Source organism: Serinus canaria, chromosome 4A, assembly GCF_022539315.1.
Source record: "Serinus canaria isolate serCan28SL12 chromosome 4A, serCan2020, whole genome shotgun sequence".
In the NCBI taxonomy this organism is placed as follows: domain Eukaryota; kingdom Metazoa; phylum Chordata; class Aves; order Passeriformes; family Fringillidae; genus Serinus; species Serinus canaria.
The window spans coordinates 16488398-16506930 of record NC_066318.1 but is presented as its reverse complement, the minus strand read 5'-3'; the positions used below and the strand labels follow the sequence as shown (position 1 = coordinate 16506930).

Here is an 18533-nt window from a genome sequence, read left to right as displayed (position 1 = left end):
TCTCCTCCATTTCAGATCTAAGTTCTCCACTTTGTAATGTAGAAGCACAGGTTTAAGAATAGTCTGGGCTGTAACCTGAGCAGATAGCTCTCATGTTAACCCACAATCACCAGACAGAGCTGAGCCATTGACAGGAACATGAGGGAAGAGCACGTGGGCTGTGGCTTGTCAGAATTCCAGCTCCAGCTTCAGTCCTTGGGGTCCTGCTGTGTCCCTGGGCACCCTGGTCCTGTGGGTGAGAATTGCTCCTTCAAAAGGGGCAGCACAGCAAATCTGCAGGGAACATTAGACCTGCTCCCTGACAGCCTCTGAAAGTCCAGGAGGACTCTGCTTAAAGCACTACTGAAAATGTTTCTGCATCTAATCCCTTATCAGTTGTTGTTGGAGGAAGAGGGAAATATGAACAGCAATTCACTGCATAAAGCAGGAGCTCTTCTAGAGCTGGCTGAAATGAATTCCTGGGCATGGGGATGTGAGAAGATGGGTGGAGGGCAGATGGATTTATGCTGAAATGCCAGAGTGTGTGAGATCAACGCTGTGCCTTGGACAGCACTGCTCAAAGGAAACCACCTGCACCCAGCCTGCTGGGGTGGGAGAGGAGAGGGACTCTGACACTGCTAAATCACAGTGATCAGTGACTTCCATGTGCCAGCACTGAGAGGCCAGCAACAATTCCATGGGATGAGTTAAAGGCTGTTGAAATGGGTAAGAATTCCATGGGATGAGTTAAATACCCATGACTGAAATGGGTATTTTGGGGAATACCACAAAGGTGTGCTACTGCAGAGTGGTTGGCTGGAGTCTAAAACACCCAGGTGTTCTCTTCAGCCTCTGAGCTCCTTCAGAGGTTTGGCTGCAGTGGCACAGTGTGGGGTCTTTGCTTCTTTTTTGCCAGGGTTGGGATTAAATTCCCAATGTGAGATGCTATTTCTTGTTGGGACTCAGATGTTTGTCAGTTCTTATCTCTGTTACAGTCTCACAAACCCTGAGTTCTACAGCACTTCACTCTAACAAACTAAAAATGGAGCCCCATCTCTCTCTCTACAAGGCCTTTTAAGGATAAACTGACCAATTAAGAAATGACACATAAATTATTTTACTTTTAAGTAAGAGGATAAAACATAAGAAAATAAAGATAGTGTAGAAAGTAACCTTACCCCTAAGGAGTTGCAGCTGGGCCAATTATCAAAGATTAGGAGCAGGCCTGACTTTACCAGGCCACAGCTGTAACCAGTGAGAAGAAGAGAGCTATAAAAGAGAGGGGGTGGCTGGGTGAGAAGGGAACTGGAGTCAGGTGGCTGCTTTGTGAAGAAGAAAGAGCCAGTGCTTGGAGGAGCTGCCCACGAGAAACACCAAGAAGGTATGAAACCTTTGTGATAAGGAGACAACAGTGTGGAACCCCTGCCATGAGATGACAACACTTCTAACCCAATAACCAACCACTTGCAATGTGGAGTTTTTTATCCAATTACACAAAATCACCCAAAACCCGTGAAGAAGAAGAACCAGCCTCTCACCTAGCTCCTGACCCATCGTAGCTTTATATATATATATTGCTATATTCTAAACCCTTGAACTCTGAGTGTTCCACCCTGTGATATCACACTCTTCTATCCAAACTCCACACTCACAATCCCAGTTCTGTCATTCCATTCTGGAAGCTTCTCCACGGCCTCAGGTCAGTGCAGTGTTCTCTGGGGGTCAGTGCCTGGCAGCACAGACAGTCTGAAACTCTCAGCAGCCAGGGTTCCAGCACAGCTTGTCCCTCTGAGGCAGGGAAGGCAGCTGGTCCCCGCGGCTGTGGCAGCTGCTGGGAGCTCAAACCCTTCTTGGATTGCCATCTGCTGGCACCGCATCTAACTGCTGGGGACAGAGGGGACGCTGCAAACCGGGACAGCAGGTAAAGTGTCCTGGGACTCCTCCTGTTCGAGGGTCTTCGCTTGGGCTGACCCCATAAGGTGCATTACAGCTGTTTCAATGCAGTACTGACTGAGCCAAAACTCCATCTCTGGAGGTTTTTTCCCCCGAAATAGCTCAAATTATAAACTGGTGTAGCCTAAGGAGGGGCTGTTCTGCTTCTCTCTGATCCTGGCCTGAGTGACCATTCAGAATGGTTTGAGAGAAGCTGAACAGGGGGAGAAAGATGCGATGAAATGCTCGTGGGGGAGATAAGGCCAGGGAGATCACTCAGCAATTACTGTCACGGGCAAAGCAGATTCGTCCTGGGGAAATTAATTATTACAAATCAAATCAGAGCAGGGCAGCGAGAAATAAAACCAAATAATGAAATACCTTTCCCCCCAATCCCTCCCTTCTTCCCGGGCTCAGCTTCTCTCCTCCTCTCCCACATCTCGCTCCCCTCGGAGTGCTGACGGTGCTGTGCAGTTTTTGGGGTTTTTTTCCCGTTTTTAATGATGTTATCCCGGAGCTGGTGGTGCCGGTGTGTGCCGGTCCCCGCCGTGTGCGGGGACAGCCCGAGCCGTGCCCGGTCCCCGCTCGGTGCCACCGCGGGGTGGCACCGCTGTCCCTGGCGCTGGCACCGCGGGTCCCTCCGGGTGCCCGAGCCCGCACGGACCCGCTGCCAGGGCACAGAGCTCCCAGGTATTGGTGCCTCACCTGTCTCCTGTCCTTTCCTCCCCGCTCACAGGGACACGGCGGGCGCTGTGTCACTGTCTGTGAGCGGGGGGGGGTAAAGGATCACTGAAATGAGTTTGCTGGGGAGTACCCCGAAGGTGTCTCTGCTGCAGAGTGGTTGGTTAGGGTCTAAAACACCCGGGGATTCTCTTTAGCTGGGCTGTGTGACATCATTATTTAATAGAGTAATTAATATTTAATATTATTAAATATAACACAAAACCACCCAAACCCATGGAGAAGAAGGACCAGCCTCTGCCCTAAAACATCCATCTTACTTTATATATATTATAATATTATATTACATATATTATGGAATATAATATTACATAATATATGTAATATTGTATTCTAAAACCTTAAACTCTGAGTTTTCCACCCTGTGATGTCACACACTTCTATTCAAACTCCACACCCACAATCCCAGTTCTGTCACTCAATTTTGGAAGCCTTCTCCACAACCTCAGCTCAGATTATAAATATGATCAATAATAATATCAATAATAATACAAATAATATTAATAATTTAATACTATTTAATATAACTTAATATAAATATATTATATTTAATAGTAGCTTAATATAAATTATTTAACACAATCATTTAGCTGGGGTATATGACATAATGATTACAATTACCATACAGTAATATTTTATTAATATTTATAAAGATATAATAATTAGCACTGCAGGGAGCACAACCAGACCTCCCTGCAGGTCCTCTCTCCGTGGAAGAGGTGAGGAAGGAGGCCTGGAATGGATGTCCTGTCCCACAGTGAAGTGAGGGCAATGTGCCATCCAGAAGAAAATGAAAGCATCTCTGGCTTGACAGCCTGGATATGGCTGAGCCTGAAAGTGAGACAGGCCCAGGCTTTGACAGCTCCCTGCCAGGGTTCTGGCCACAGCCTGAGCCACACACTGGAGATCTGGGCTGGTCAGCAGAGCTGGGGCTGCAGGGTGAGCACAGTGGAACCAGTCATGCCCTGAGCAGGGCTGCTCATGCTGGCTGGGCCCAGAGTTAAACTGGGTTTAACTGGGCAGAGTGCTCCCTGTGCAGGGCTGCTCATGCTGGCTGGGCTCACACTTAAACTGGGTTTAACTGGGCAGAGTTCTCCCTGTGCAGGGCTGTTCCTGCTGGCTGGACTCACACTTAAACTGGGTTTAACTGGGCAGAGTGCTCCCTGTGCAGGGCTGTTCCTGCTGGCTGGACTCAGAGTTAAACTGGGTTTAACTGGGCAGAGTGCTCCCTGTGCAGAGCTGCTCATGCTGGCTAGGCTCACACTTAAACTGGGTTTAACTGGGCAGAGTGCTCCCTGTGCAGAGCTGTTCATGCTGGGTGGGCTCACACTTAAACTGGGTTTAACTGGGCAGAGTGCTCCCTGTGCTTGCAGGGCCCAGAACGTAAGGATGAAATGGATAATATTTGTTGGGTTGCCTAGAGAGTGGAAGTCCCCTAATCCAAGAGGCAGTTTGGGTTTCTGACTGGAAGCAGAACAAAGCCTGGGCTCAGAGCAGCAGAGCATTCCATGGGTACAGACCCAAAGAACAGCCTGCCAGTGTTTGTGGCTCACCCTGGCTCTGCACTGGGGCTGCACTCAGCTGAGCTGCCACCTCTGGAGTTAGAGCAAAACAGGGGCTGGGCAAAAGCAGTGCCTGGAGCAACTCTGTAATAATAATCCACTATCCCATGGTGCAGGATGGGATGGGCACGTTCTGCAGGGTTTAGTGTGCACCAGCACTGGGAGCTGAGGCTGCTGCTGCTGCAGGAGAGCCCTTGCCTTCCAGTTTGGCTGCTCTAATGAAAGAGATGACTGTGGTTACAGCCCACAGGGCCCTGGGTAAAGTCAGGCTGCTGCTGATACCATTTGCTTGCAGCTAGCCACGATTGAAAATCGTCTTTATCTTTTTATTTTCCCCCAACCACAGCATTTCAGCAGTTGATTTTCTGGCCTGAGCCACTTGCCCTGTGCATCCCATGTGGAGGCAGGGCTCAAAGCCACACTGAGTGAATTTACACACTACACAGTCAGTGGTTCTTGGGCTTGTTTCCCTGGAGTTTGGGGCCACAGCAAACAGCCATACTCCCTTGTGATTCCTTGCAAGTAGCTGCTCCAGCTCTGTGGTGACTGATAACTGCTCAGAGTGGATTTTAACTGGAAACCTGCTGGTTTTTGGTGCCTGAGCAGCTGCTGTCCTTGCTCAGTGTGAGTGTTTACAGAGCTGATGTTGGGTAACCCCTAGGAGAGCTCGTGGAATCAGAAATGTGCTTGACAGCACCCTCAGAGGAGACCAGGGGCTTCTTCTTGACCTGGCTCTTCATCCAAACTTTGGGATACCAATCCTGATGTTCTGATAGGGCTGTCATTCTCCTGCTCAGTTACTCTGTGGTTCACAATCAAATAATCTGTGAGCAGTGTGTGCCCCTCTGGGAGGGTTTCCTGATGAACAGAACCTGCCTAACCAGAAGGCAGAATAGCATCAGAGCCATCTCTGTGGAGTTTGTGGTGTTGGCTGCTTGTCCAGTAGCTCCTACAATCATCTCCTACCCCCCTGCAATGCTAGGAAGGACTTTTCCAGCAAGCTGCAGATGTTCACAAGGTAAAAGGGCTCTACTTTTTTTCCCAAAAAGCTGAGTGCCAAAGTCATTGTCTCCCTGCTGGATGATGCTTCTCTCCAGTCATCTGTCCAGGGGCATTAATGATGCTCAGTGCTTATCTCTGGATGGTCTCACAGCAGACAGGGAGAACTCCCTCTCACCTCAGCACAGCTCTCTGAGTGGGGAGGGAGCAGGGGAGGAGCTGCACCAGTTCAGCTCCGAGTTTCAGTACTTGAAATAAAGCTATTTAGAAGGCAGAGCGTCCCACAATGTTTCCCTACCGTAACCTTTGCTTTAAAGATTAAAACCACACAGGGTTCCACCTCTGCAGGTCTTCAGGAGGTGATTTAGAAATCCCTGGGTGCTTCAGGAGCTGCTTGGGTCAGGGCTTTGGATGTCAGGATGTGTTTGGAACCTGCTCCCTTCCTGTGCTCAGGGCTGCCGTGTAAAGAGCAGGGTAATGCTGTGTGCCAGAGCCAGGAATTACAGGAGGAGAAACCCAGATTTGGTTCAGTTGGAGGCAGAGTTTGCAGTGCTGGCTCTCCCTGCTGGGGAAGGGGGGCTGAAGATGCTGACCTTGTACTCCGTGTTTAATTGTTCCTCCATCCTGTCAGACTGAGATTCTGCGTCTCTCTGGAGGGAGGGGCTGCAGCTCTGCAGACAGGAGACCTCCGTTCAGTGATGTTTAAACAATGGTCTTCCAGCGTGCTCCTGATTTGCATGAGACTTCGGGCAGATAAGCTTTTCTTTTGATGTAGCTAAATGAGTTTTCTCGTTGCTTTATCTACCTCTAAATGCCAGTACAGATGCAAAGCAGCGATTTTCAATAGTTTATTGTAGGTACACGATATTTGTGCCTGAGGAACAATAGCAAAATAGCTGGGGAATATTTGCTGCTGTGAAAAAAAATCACCATTCGTTAATGCTGTCTGAATTTTTAGGATAAAACAGATTGGAACCATCTCCTGAAAAGAGTAAAACAGGCACAGAAGCTTTCTTTACCTGCTCTCCTACCTCTTCATTCCTGCTCTGCTGCCCTACCCTGATACAGCAAACCCTGCAGCCTCTGCTGGGATGGCATCTACTGAGGGCACTGAGTGGAAGTCTCGTGGAAAACAACTTGTGAAATGCTCTGTTGTTGGGCTTTCTATGCTTTTAAGATGAGCTGCTCGGGTCTCTTTTACAAATGCTTCCCCAGTGTCACCTGACTTCACTGTCACTGCCTTCAGAGTGACAGAAAGGATCTGTGTTTGAGAGGGAACATCTTGCACTTCCAGCTTGAACCTGACGTGATCCCCCGTGATGGCTTTGATGGGATTTTCCTTTCCATCACTTAGAATTCCATCAGGAAACTCCTTCAAGCCAATGTTGCACTCAGCAGGCATTTTGAGAGAGGCTGGCAATCAGGTATTCAGTTCCAATTACTGTATAAAAGGAAATTATCAATAAGGTATTAAATTCTTGGTCACAAGTGTCCGAACTGCTATGCTGCAGCCCATGGACAGCCTTGGAAAAAGGAGAATTTGGAAGTTTTGCTGTTCCATTTGCCATGACCCTGGCTGGGGCTCACAGACCATGCACCATCCATGACTTGGTCAGCACAAATGTACTGACAAGCTCAGAGGGGCTCTGCACCTCCCTGGGTATGAGCAGTGCATGAGGCAGGCACAGCCATGGATTTCTGCAAGATTTGCACTTTGATTTTCAGGGAAAATGCTGCCCCTGAGCTGCCACCAGAAACTGGCTCCTGGAACTCACTGGCTCTGGCAGAGCTCACCCAAAATACACAGAGGTGTGCTGGGGTGGGGTGCTTCCCTTCCTGCTGTCAGGGAATTTGTTTTCAGCTGGCAAAGATTTATTAATTGTGGTGGTTTGCTGTAGAAGGGAGGGGATTGAGCCAGAAGAGATCTGGTGCAGAAGGTATTTTTCTCTTGGATGAGTGCTGTGGGGTTTAATGCTTTGTTGTATCTGGATGTGTTTGGAATATCTTGAGTTCATTGAGCTGTGCAGTTTGCAGATACTCAGCACAGAAAATTGCCATTTCCCTTTCAGCCTGCTTCCCCATGCTCCCTCAGAGGGCCCAAAGGGCCCTGGCTCCCAGATTTCAGAAATCCCCAAAGCTGAAGTCACCTGCTGAGGTTGAGGCCATCAGCCACAGGTGTGCCAGGGCTGCCATGGCCAGGCTCAGCACAGCCTGTGGGGTGTGGAGGAGTGGCAGGTCCCACCCAGGGGACACTGCTGCTGCTCTGGGCACTCCCACACCAAGGTGGCCTCGGAGCACAGCTGCTTCTTCCACCCTCTCCTCCTTCTCACCCTGAAAACTTTGTCCCTGCTCCTCCCTGGAGGTCCCAGTGGTTGAAGGGTTCAGTCCTTCAGCCTCAAGACCTGAGCAGCCCCTGCAGATGTTTCCAAGGCTCACAGAGGGGGAGCTGCTCTGGGGGTGACCCTCCACCCTTCTCTCCCCAGTGGCTGGGCTGACTTTGGCTCTCCAGCTTTGGTATTTAAAAGACTTTCAGATGTGTGTGGTCCCTATAAAAATAAATCTCCAAAGGAAACAAATGTTGTGTGGTGAAAGTCTGCCAAGTCCCCATTGCTTGTTAGCTCATAGTGTTCTGTAGGAGGAACTTAGCTCTGTGGCCTGATATAGGATAACTCTCTGATGAACTCTCAGCTCTTTTGAAGACTCAGATTTAAAGGATTTTGCTCTATAGGATCAAGACTGAGCCACTGACTTGATGGGATTTCAGCTGTGGGTGCCTTGACACACTTGTCTGGTCCTTAAAACAATTTGTCATTTCAGAGAGTTTTGGTGTTTGAGTTACATCAAGCAGAGCTTTGACAGCAGTGATCAGGGATGACAATTTCCAAACAGTTCAGAACACAGAGGTTAAAGTAAGAAATGTAACTAAACAGGAGCATCCAAATCGACTGACTTGGAGATGCTGATCCAAGGCTTCCTTCTAACCCAGTGACCACTTGATTTTTCTGTGATTCTGTGGTACAGCCAGACCTTGGCTGCTTTTCACCCTAGCTTCTCTCCTGTTCAGACAATGTGCTGTGCCATCAGAGGCAATTTTTATACAAGTCAGGAAGTTGTATAGCAAAGCCACAGGGCATTGAGTATTTGAGACTGCAGCTCCTAGTGATGTTAAAACCTGGATTTTCTAGGTGTATGTGGAGAAGTTAGCACACAGCATCACACAACCCCTGTCACCTGCAGTCTGTCCCGTTCCAAAGTGTCACAGTTGCTCAGCAATGTCAACAAACATGTATTTAAATGGATTTAGTTACACAGGCAAAAGTCTAAATATTGCCTTCCTGGAGGAAAGATGATTCACCTGATTTGAAGCAGATAATTTAATGGGAAGAGCTAAATTTATCTTTCCTTTGCAGCTAGATGAAATTATTGATGGGAAGTGGAATTTTCTTTCCAATTCTCAATCACTCACGCTGCCTAAAATTGTTTAGAGTATGATGTCTCAGAGGCTGAGTCTCTTCTGATGTAAACATGTTTTGACTGGAATTAACTCCTTAAGGCCAGGGAAGAAGCTCTGAACAAGAAATGAAGTCAGGAGCAGGCCCTTGCTTTCCTCAAGAAACTGCTGCTCATTTCTGTGGTCTGAGGTGATTCTGTTCTCACTGGGAGAGAAGCAAGCATGGTGTGATTTCACTGAGGATATGTGAGATCAGTCTGGCTCCAGGCCTCTTCATCTCTGGCTTGTGAGATCCTCCTGGTCTCGTGGAGGGATTGAAGGAGCTGTTCTGGAGCACTGGAGGTGTTCTGGGCACTGCTCAGGAAGGACTCCAGGTTTTACCCAAGATGAACATGACCATGATTTGCTGTAGAAACCTTATCCTTCAGTCAGAGACAATTTCCAGTTCTCTTGTTGCAGTAATTAGTTTAAAATGCTTTTCAAAGGAAGTGCCTGTGCTTCAGAAAGCTTCAGTCCCTGTCCTGAGCAGAGGTGTCCCTGCAGACACGCTCATCTCACAGCAGGCATGGGCTGGGGGGCAGAAAGAAGAGCCATTTGTTAATGATGCTTGACCCCCTTTGCTTTGATCTCCCAAGTCAAATCTGGGAGATTGACACTTTGTGGTACAATTCCACCTGAGTCTACATCATCCTGCCTGGTTTACTTTGGTGTAGTACCTGGATCCTGAGCCACCATCCCAAAAATCTCCCTCTTCTCTGTCAAAGCTGTGTGTGCCACTGAAGGCTGAATGAGGACTCTCCTTTTCTCTGTTCTTGCTGCTGCTGTACTTGGCACATGCTGAATGATTTATATTTTTGGCAATTTTTTTAAAGCACGGGCAGATTTATATTTACAGCAGTATTGTGTTAAAGGAAAGAATTGTTAATTCTGGACAGATTAAGCTCATGGGGATGAACAGCCAGGAATTATCTAATTCAGAAAACAGGACCAAATGGGAAGGACAAGGTTTGAAGTCCCACATACCCCTTGCAACAGAGTCCAGAGAAATAGACTGAAACACACCCTGGAGAGGACAGACCCTGTTCCTCCTCTGCACGGCTGATTCCTGAGGGAGGAGAGCAGCTCTGTCTCCTCTGCAGTGATCTGACCATGCACACAAGGGAGCAGCCAAAAGCTCCAGCAGAGGATGTGTGGGAGCCTTTGAATAAATGCTGGTTTCAGGGAATAAGAAACTTTTCACAAATGTCATGTGTGAGAGTTGCTGGCAGACAGAGAGGAGCTCTCAGTGGGTTTGTGTCAGTGTTGCCTGGACTATCATGCACAGGGCAGACAAAGCTGGAATAAATGCTAGCTCCTTCTGTGTTAATGTGATACTGCTGTGATGTGCCAAAATGACAACATCTGATGTTTTCACTCGAAACAGACGTAGTGTTGTTAGGAAAGGTTTCCTTCCACAGATGGGAAAACTCTCCCATTTCCAAACCCCATTCTTTTCTAATGCAAAGATGAGGCCAGCACCAGTGGGGTTAGGAGCCGGGTTAGTGGTGCTGCAGCATAGGGATCTCCACCCAGAAAGCAGGTGAAAGATTTTGCTGTCAAAGGGAAAGAGCTCAGTACAGTTTTTTAACAGCTGGCTCCTCCTGTAATGGAATCAGAAAATAAACTTCTCTTACAGTGGGATATGAGCCACGCTGGGTCTGCTGGGTTTAGCTTGTGCTGGATGACTCCATCCCAAAGCCCCTGGGGATTTGAATGAACTGGGATTCAGCGCTCTGGCTTTGGCTTGTGTCCAATGTTAACAGAGAAAAAGTATTCAGGGGCACCTCATGCAGAACCACCAAGTGAATTCTCCCTTTCTGCTTGCCAGTGTAAACCACAGATGCTGTGTAAAATCAGCACAGGAGCAGGACTGTGCCCAGTTCCACTGGTCAGAGATTTTCTCAGTTGCCTTCCTAAAGCTCAGGAGCCTTGTGCCAGCACTGTGCCACTCTGTGGGACTGTGACTGTGACCCCCCTGTGCTGCTGATCCTCTAGGATTGGGGCAATTATCCTTTTTTTTCCTTTTTTTTCTTTTTTTTTTTTTTTTCTGTTGAGCCAGATGATTTCTTGGTACAACTGGATTCAAGGGGAAATTTGCATCTTTCCAAACACCACCCCCAGCCTTGCCCCTCTAAACCTTTTGTTTACTGAGTTGCTGAGCTGTCCAGAGCTGGAATCAGCACCTCGTTTTCCCCTCAAACACAGCCTGTGAGCAGACAGCTGATGGAGAGAGTGAGATCACTGAGGCAAAGTTACCGTGAGGGGATGGAACAAGGCACTAGGACCTAGGAGGCGTCTCATCCACCCTGGCAGGAATTTCTTGCTTGGAGCGCAGACAACAAAGGCAGAGTGAGCCTGCTTTTCTTTCTCTGAGCATCTCCACCCTGCACGCTGAAAACCGGTGAGTAGAGCTTTCCTGAGTGACTTGCATGTAGAAAAGTAACAGAAAGGAGGAATCATTTCTTGGTGCTTTACAGCAGCTGCAGTTCATTTTAAAACGAAAACCCCTGCATCCTTTGCTTCATTCCCGAAGTTGCTTGGCTGTTTCATTGTTCAGTGCATGACACCAGACTGAATCCACCCCGGCTGGCATGGTGGGGGGAACGTTCCCAACTTGGGGTTTCTGTGTGGAATGCCTGCATTGTCATCTGCCTCCCCGCAGCCTGCGGACAATGATTTTTTTCTTGCATGGGTCACGCTTACATTGTGGAATACAGGGAAGGAGCTTCACTCCGGCGAGTGTAAAGGGCGGGGATGAGATAGCAACAGCTTTTCCTGGATTTATACCTGGCTGCCAAGAGCTGTAAATCCCCTTTCAGCCCCGTGCTAACACGAGAACCGCATACATGAGGTGCATGTGCCCGGTGCTGCTGGGGAGCGGGAGGGTCTCTATTGCAGCGTTGGGGGGGTTCCTTCTCCTTTTGTGTTGGGGTTTGGTGCAGGGGAAAGGTTGTTCTCGAGCATAAACTATAGAGGCAATGCAAAATTCCTGCTGGCCGGGTGTCAGCTCCAGCCTCGGCTTTGCAGTGCTGGAAGCCCCCGTGCTCAGAACAATGAAAGGTGAGGAGCAGGGGCGGCGTGTCCCTGGGGCACGGGCACTTCCAGCGATTCAATCACTTAGGGCTGGGAGCGGGGGGTGGAAATAGCCCCTTTATTTTCTCCTCCTCATTAAACGGGAGCAAAAATGCGATTCAGAGGAGGCTCGGGCTGAAAAGAGCTTACCGAAGCTGCGTTTCAATGACAGATTTTTCTTTGCAGTCATTCCTTCTTGGAGATGTAGGCTGGTCCTGGGAATTGATTGATGGGCGAGGAGGGGGCTGCGGATAGGGGGAAGGGTGGGCTGGATCTCATTGCTAACCCTTATTGAACAGGCTGTCACAAAGAAACTGCTTATTCCCCTGTGACCATTCTTTCATAAATGCCAGTTTATTCTAATGTTAAACATTCAGATGCTCTGGGTCCTTCCGTGATTCGACAGATTGAAGGGCTGACTTACTGGGATCCCCTTGTTTTCTGTTGCCAAAGGAAACCTCACAGGGCTCAGAGGTTTAATTCATTGCCAACTGGTGTTTGGATGAGTTTTTTTTGGGGCTGAGTTGTGATTGCCATGTATCCCTTTGGCCCCAGATCCCAATTTGCTGCACTTTGAAAACTCCCAGGTGCAGGAGCAGGCAGCTCTCTGGAAACGTGTTCCCTGCCCCCAGCAGTTGGATCCCTTTCAAAATGCGAGGACCCCTCCTACTCTCAGTCCCCAGAATCGATACAAATCTGGGTCAGGGGAGGGGGCGCTTCCCAAATGCATCTGTCCTGCTCCAGACACAGCCTTAGCGTGGTTTTGCTCTCCGGATTGCGGCTCTAACCCGTCCCTTTGCCCTCCTTCTCTCCCCATCTCCTTCCTGCCCAGCTTCAGATCTTTAGGGTTCACCAAACTATGGAACTTGATTTTGGACACTTTGACGAAAGAGACAAGGCGTCCAGAAACATGCGAGGCACACGGATGAACGGCTTGCCCAGCCCCACTCACAGCGCTCACTGTAGCTTCTACAGAACCCGGACCTTACAGGCGCTCAGTAACGAGAAGAAAGCCAAGAAGGTTCGTTTCTATCGCAACGGGGACCGCTACTTCAAGGGGATTGTATACGCCGTGTCCTCCGACCGCTTCCGAAGTTTTGATGCCCTCCTGGCGGACCTGACCCGGTCCCTGTCCGACAACATCAACCTGCCTCAGGGAGTGCGCTACATTTACACCATCGATGGCTCGCGGAAGATCGGCAGCATGGACGAGCTGGAGGAAGGTAACGAGCATCAGCCTCCCTTGGTGCAGTGAGGAGGAGGAGGAGGGAGTGGGGAGGGGGCTGCACCGCTCGGGGCTGCCCGCAAGGTCACCTTTCCCCGGCTCTGGGGGTGCCGAGCGCCGCTGTGCCCGGCCGGGCGGGGGGCGGTGCGGGTGCCACCCCCGCCGTGTCCCCAGCGCCGGGCAGGTGTCCGTGCGGCCGGAGGGGCGTGTCCGTGTGTCCGGCTGCTGGCCGTGTCCGTGTGTCCGGCTCCTGGCCGTGTCCGTGTGTCCGGCTGCTGGCCGTGTCCGTGTGTCCGGCTCCTGGCCGTGTCCGTGTGTCCGGCTGCTGGCCGTGTCCGTGTGTCCGGCTGCTGGCCGTGTCCGTGTGTCCGGCTCCTGGCCGTGTCCGTGTGTCCGGCTCCTGGCCGTGTCCGTGTGTCCGGCTGCTGGCCGTGTCCGTGTGTCCGGCTGCTGGCCGTGTCCGTGTGTCCGGCTCCTGGCCGTGTCTGTGTGTCCGGCTGCTGGTCGTGTCTGTGTGTCCGGCTCACGGCTGGAGGGGCGTGTCCGGCTGCTGGCCGTGCCCGTGTGTCCAGCTCACACACCCGTGTGTCCGGCTGCTGGCCGTGTCCGTGTGCCCGGCTCGCGGCCGTGTCCGTGTGTCCGGCTCGCGGCTGTGGCCGTGCCTCGGGGGCTGCCTCAGGGTGTCCCCACGTCTGTCCAGGCTGGGTTTCCCAGAGGGGTGGGTGGGGATGAATGGAAAGGGAAGAGGGGATGGGCTGGGAAGGGTTTGTGCGCTCTGTGTAGGGGTTTTTGGGGTACGGCACACGCGGTGTGTGTGCCCAGGGGTGCGGTCAGGGCCCGGCGGGCACCCGGGGGTGTGGAGAGGGGCGCTGGGGTGCGAGGGGTGTTGGGAGGGCCGGGGGTCTCTGTTTGGGGAGCGTGTGCAGGGGTGTGTTGGAAGTTCACACAGCCTGATTAGAGAGGGGATTTAATGAGCGAGGCTTGTGAATAGAGAAGGGCATGTTGGACAGGTTGCGCTGGGTGAAATTTGGGGTTTGTGAAGAGGGTTAATGACAGGGAGCTGTGGGGGTTCCTTTGCGCTGGGGGTGTGCGGGGCTGTCTCTAAGGGGGTCTGGGGGACTCTCAGGGATGTGCACGGAGGGCACTGGGGGTTCATGCGCTGCACATGCAGGGGCCCGTGCGGGGGCTGTGTGCAAGGGAGCGCCTCGCTGCCTTTGGGGAGCGGTGGCTGCGGTGGCTCTGGGGCAGTGCGGGAGCATCCCGGGGGTGCTCGGGGCAGGGCCGAGCGTGTCCCCGTGTCCCGAGGGGGTGTGGCTGTGCCTGCTCCTCTGCGTGTCACTGCGGGGCAAGAGATGAGCCGAAAATCGATGCTGCTCGCAAGGGTGCCCTGGGGGAAGGTTTGCTCCCGCGGAGCTCAGCTGCCAGCCGTGGGGGGGCTGCCCTGCTTGCTGCCTTTCCCGGCAGGGTCAGCGCAGCCCCTGGGGTGGGATTGCAGGGGTGGATGGCCAGTCCTGCCTCCCCTCCCGGGGCAGGACCGCGGGGCAGCTGTGCCAGAGCAGAGTGGCGTGGAGAGAGGGCACCACAGCCACGCTGCTTTTCTCCTCCCCGAGCAATCCATTCTTTGTTCGCACCTGGAATATCCTGTTGCAGGAGGGGAGGTGCTCTTCCCTTTTCCTTGGTGTTTTTCTCCAAGCAGACATCCCTGGCCAGTTTGGTAACTCCCGAAAATCCGCGAGGCTTTTGCCTCTAGCGAAAGACAATGGATGCGAGAGCTTGAGGCACCAATTGCAGGGGCAGCCTCGGCTGCGAGTCATTGTGTGACCTTGACTGAAGCAGCTCTCCCTCGAATTCCTTCTCGGTCAGGCAGGATACTCATCTCCCCAAAATACTTTGCGGAGATAAGGACGTGGAATAAATCTTGATTTCCATAGAGAGTTTTCCTGGGAAGAAATTGCTGCCTTTCAGAGCTGTGATGCTTCCTGGTGGAGTTATTTCCAGCCCGTTTACAGCTGTCGAATGGAGGTGTGGCCTCCCTTAATTTTAGAGATTCTGCCATGTTTCATTCTGGTCTCTTAATATGGCCACAGCCTTTCTCTAATGGCAGCTCTCAGTCCTGCTTGTCCTGGGTTTTATGCAAATCTTCATAAATAACTCCAGGAGAAAAGGCTGTTCTTTATTCTCTTTATACATTCTTCCTCCTCCTATACTCTTCCTGCTTTTTGTCAGTTAAGAAAGCTTTAGTTGTTACACCTGCTTTAAATGGGTTTTGCTGCAGGTAAGGAGGTACCTGCTTCATGAAAACACATTTTTCTGGTTGAGGTGCAGACAGGAGATGCTGGCATTTGGGTTCTGGCTTTGTTCTGCCAAAATGGCATCTGGAAACAGCACCAAAGAAGAGGCACTAAAACCAAAATGGGATTGTCTGTGTGGTTGTGTCCTCAGCAGAGCATCCTCTGTGAAAATAAAACCTGAGCAGAGTGAAGACAAAGGACTCAATTTCTGACCATGCCAGAGTAGGTCTGCACGCTGCTATTGATCCCACATTTCTAGGGGTGACCTCCACTTCTGCTGCAGAAAAGCAATTTACAACACCGTGCTTATAACCAACCCTTGTGGTGAACTCTGCCCTCAGCCTGGGTGTTTGCATAGCTGTGTACAAAATACCTGTGTACAAAATACCTGCATGAAACCCAGAATTTGGGAGTAACTCTGCTGTGACACACAAGAACAGTGCACACACAGCCAGGGCATGTCTCCCTTATAAATTGGCTTTCTGCTTGGAGACTGAGGGTAAGCAAACCAGTGCTTGTTGCTATAATGGGGCTAATTTTTCATTGTAATCTCCAATAAACAAGTAGAATCGAGAAAAAGTCATTAAAGAGGCTCATCTCAGTGGCTTGATGGCAAAAACTTGTGAATTACTGACAATATTTCACATCATGTTCTTAGTACCTGATTACTTCTGATTTAAAAATGTACTGACATGGTGTAGCCTGAGTGTTCTTCTGGAGGGTAGGGAATGATATTGCACAGCACCAATACCTAGAGACAGACATTTCAGGTGAACAGAACCCCCGTGGTGTGCTGCTAATGAACTGGGGCTTGGACTCACCCTTTTGTTCTCCAGACCCTGAGTTCTCCCCTGGCACTGAAGGTTTCTCCCATAATGAAAACAAGTGAAGTTTTTCACACTCTTTTTTTTCACTTTCCTTCCATCTGTTAGGCTGAGCCTCTTGGTCCTTTCCCCTACTGCACCCTAACATCTCACATTTTGGAAGCCCTCAGAGCTCTGTCACACAGGTGCCTCTTGCTGCTCACTGGTCACAGGTTGCTTTTTCCATTCTTTTCCAGGGAGCTGTCTCATCTCCCAGTGACCTTCTCTCAAAATCCTCCCACCTGATCCTTTTTTCTTCCCCTTTTCAGTCCTAGCAGCCATCTTCCATCACTGTAGACATTGTGTCAATCCTGACTTCCTATTTTCAGCATTCACCTTTAATATAAATAAAAATATAAACAATAAGATCTAATAAATAATAATAAAATATATAATATAATAATAGAAAAAAGCTGTAATATAAATAAGTAATGCACCTGCTGCTGTTGCTTAGGACTGCATTCCTCCTTAACCTGTGTGCTGGTCAAGTGCAGGGCAACCTCCTGTTCCAGCTCATCCTTCCACTCCTGTCCCACTGCCTTGGCTGGGTCAGGAGTGGAGGCTGGCCCAAGGTGCTGCTATTTGTCATGGCAGGTGGATTTTTTGGAAAAAAGCACCATGTGGGCTTTATTCCCCTTCATACAGAATTGGTTCCAGTGGCCAGGGCTTTGGGAAGTTGATTTATGTAGCTGCATTTACTGGTGAGTCACTTGTAGCTGATAATTCTGTGCCTTGAGCTGTGATCAAACTTGCAAATGAAAGATGCTAAAATAATCATGTGCCTTCCTTTGCAGCCTTTCTCATGATGATCATAGAGCAATTCATATTTCATCCAAGTTTCAGCTGAAATTTAGTTCCTTTGCTATCTGGATGTGGTGGTTTGGTTCATTTTGAGCCTCTTCTTGTAGACTGGATGTGATGAGAAGTTGTCCCACCTCAGCTCTGATTATTTTTTGTCCTTGAATGGAGGGCTGGATAGAGGTGGAAGCTGATGTTGTGCACTGACTTCAGCAGCTTAGGTGGCTTAGGAAATGCAGCTCTTGGCCACTTGTTCCAGCCCCCATTGTCCCATAAATGAGTTCTTTGTGGGACAAAAGGGGTTTTTTTAGCCCTCTCCATAATTTTGCTGCTTTCCCATATTCAGCTTCCTGACATAATGAAATGGACAGTGAGGCACAACCTGGGAGGAAAGGCAAGGCACATCCCAAGGTGGATTTTATGCCCTGTCCTGGGCTGCTTGTTTGAAATTTGCCCTTGTTTCAAACCAAAGTCTAGAAAAGGCTGAGTAGGATTTGTTTTGCTCAGTGTGGTTTTATTGCAAATGTTCTTGGGCTGTGTGAGATATTCCACAAAGTGATTCCAAGCTTTTTGTATCCTGTCATGCCCTTGGGAATATTTTCCAAAATCTTGTCCAGGAGCATTTAAAGTAATCATAGGAGGGGCTCCACCCTGGAACTGAAGAGTCTGGTGTGTGCTGGGACTGAGGGGTTTATAGGAAACATCCTGGAATCTCCACCCAATGTGTGGGTTCCAATTTGCCTGGAAAAGTGAAGTTCCTGAGGTTTCATACTGAAAGCAGTGGAATTGTTTTCTGTGGGTGTCTGTTGGCCTGATAGCTCAGCCAATTCCATCCTGCAGAACAACATTTCTCCATGGGGCTCAGTTTTATTTGCTTGCTCACCCTGGCTAGGTGCAGCCAGGACTGGTGTGGTCCCAAAATTCTTTAGGGACATTGTATGGTTCTGAAGGTGATTTCTAATCAAGCATTTCCTCCACTTCTCCAGCAGAACAAGAGGTGCTTCTCTTCATGGAGGAGCCAAGGGAAGGGAGCTCTTCCAGGGCTCATTTTGCCATGCTGGAGTAGGTCTTTCTAACTGGAGTAGGTCTTTCTAACTAGAGTAGGTCTTTCTAACTGGAGTAGGTCTTTCTAACTGGAGTAGGTCTTTCTAACTCATGAAGCAGCAGCAAGTTCATGCATTTGAATCTCAAGGCCTCCTCTAACACCGTATGGAATGGACTCTGCAAGGTGTTAAGTCCACTTAATTCCTGCTGCAGCCCTGGTAAATTCCATGAAACACAAAAGCTGGGCACAGTAGCACATTCTCAACTTTGCAACTGCAGATGTAACAGCCAGAGTAATTGACTGCTGCCCACAGAGACTGTTCCTGGAATAAGTGTTAACACAGACATTCAAAATGGCCTCAATCCAGCTTTCCTGATTTTTCTCAAAAGGCTTCTGCCCGCAGTTCATTATCCTTGGAAAGTTGCTGGTGCATGCTGAGGAAGGATAACTTTTCCTGAAAGCACAGCTTGTCATTTTTGGTATTGTCACAGGGAGCTGCTGTAAGAGGGTTGGAGGATTAGCACTCATCTGGAGCT

The 18533-nt window shown here is 49.8% G+C and overlaps 1 protein-coding gene across 3 annotated transcripts in view; it reads left to right on the top strand.

The window, feature by feature from the left end:
• The first annotated feature begins 10980 nt into the window (after window positions 1-10980).
• Window positions 10981-18533, top strand: part of DCX (doublecortin) — a 79360-nt gene continuing 71807 nt past the window's right edge. For 2 of the 3 annotated variants that reach the window (XM_018914275.3, XM_050974509.1), the window contains exon 1: window positions 12504-12998. In XM_018914275.3, the coding sequence (XP_018769820.1) occupies window positions 12635-12998 (364 nt within the window). In that variant the 5' untranslated portion in view covers window positions 12504-12634. Of the gene's footprint in view, window positions 11105-12503; window positions 12999-18533 lie in introns of those variants that run through there. The other variant, XM_018914272.3, reaches the window with a different exon arrangement.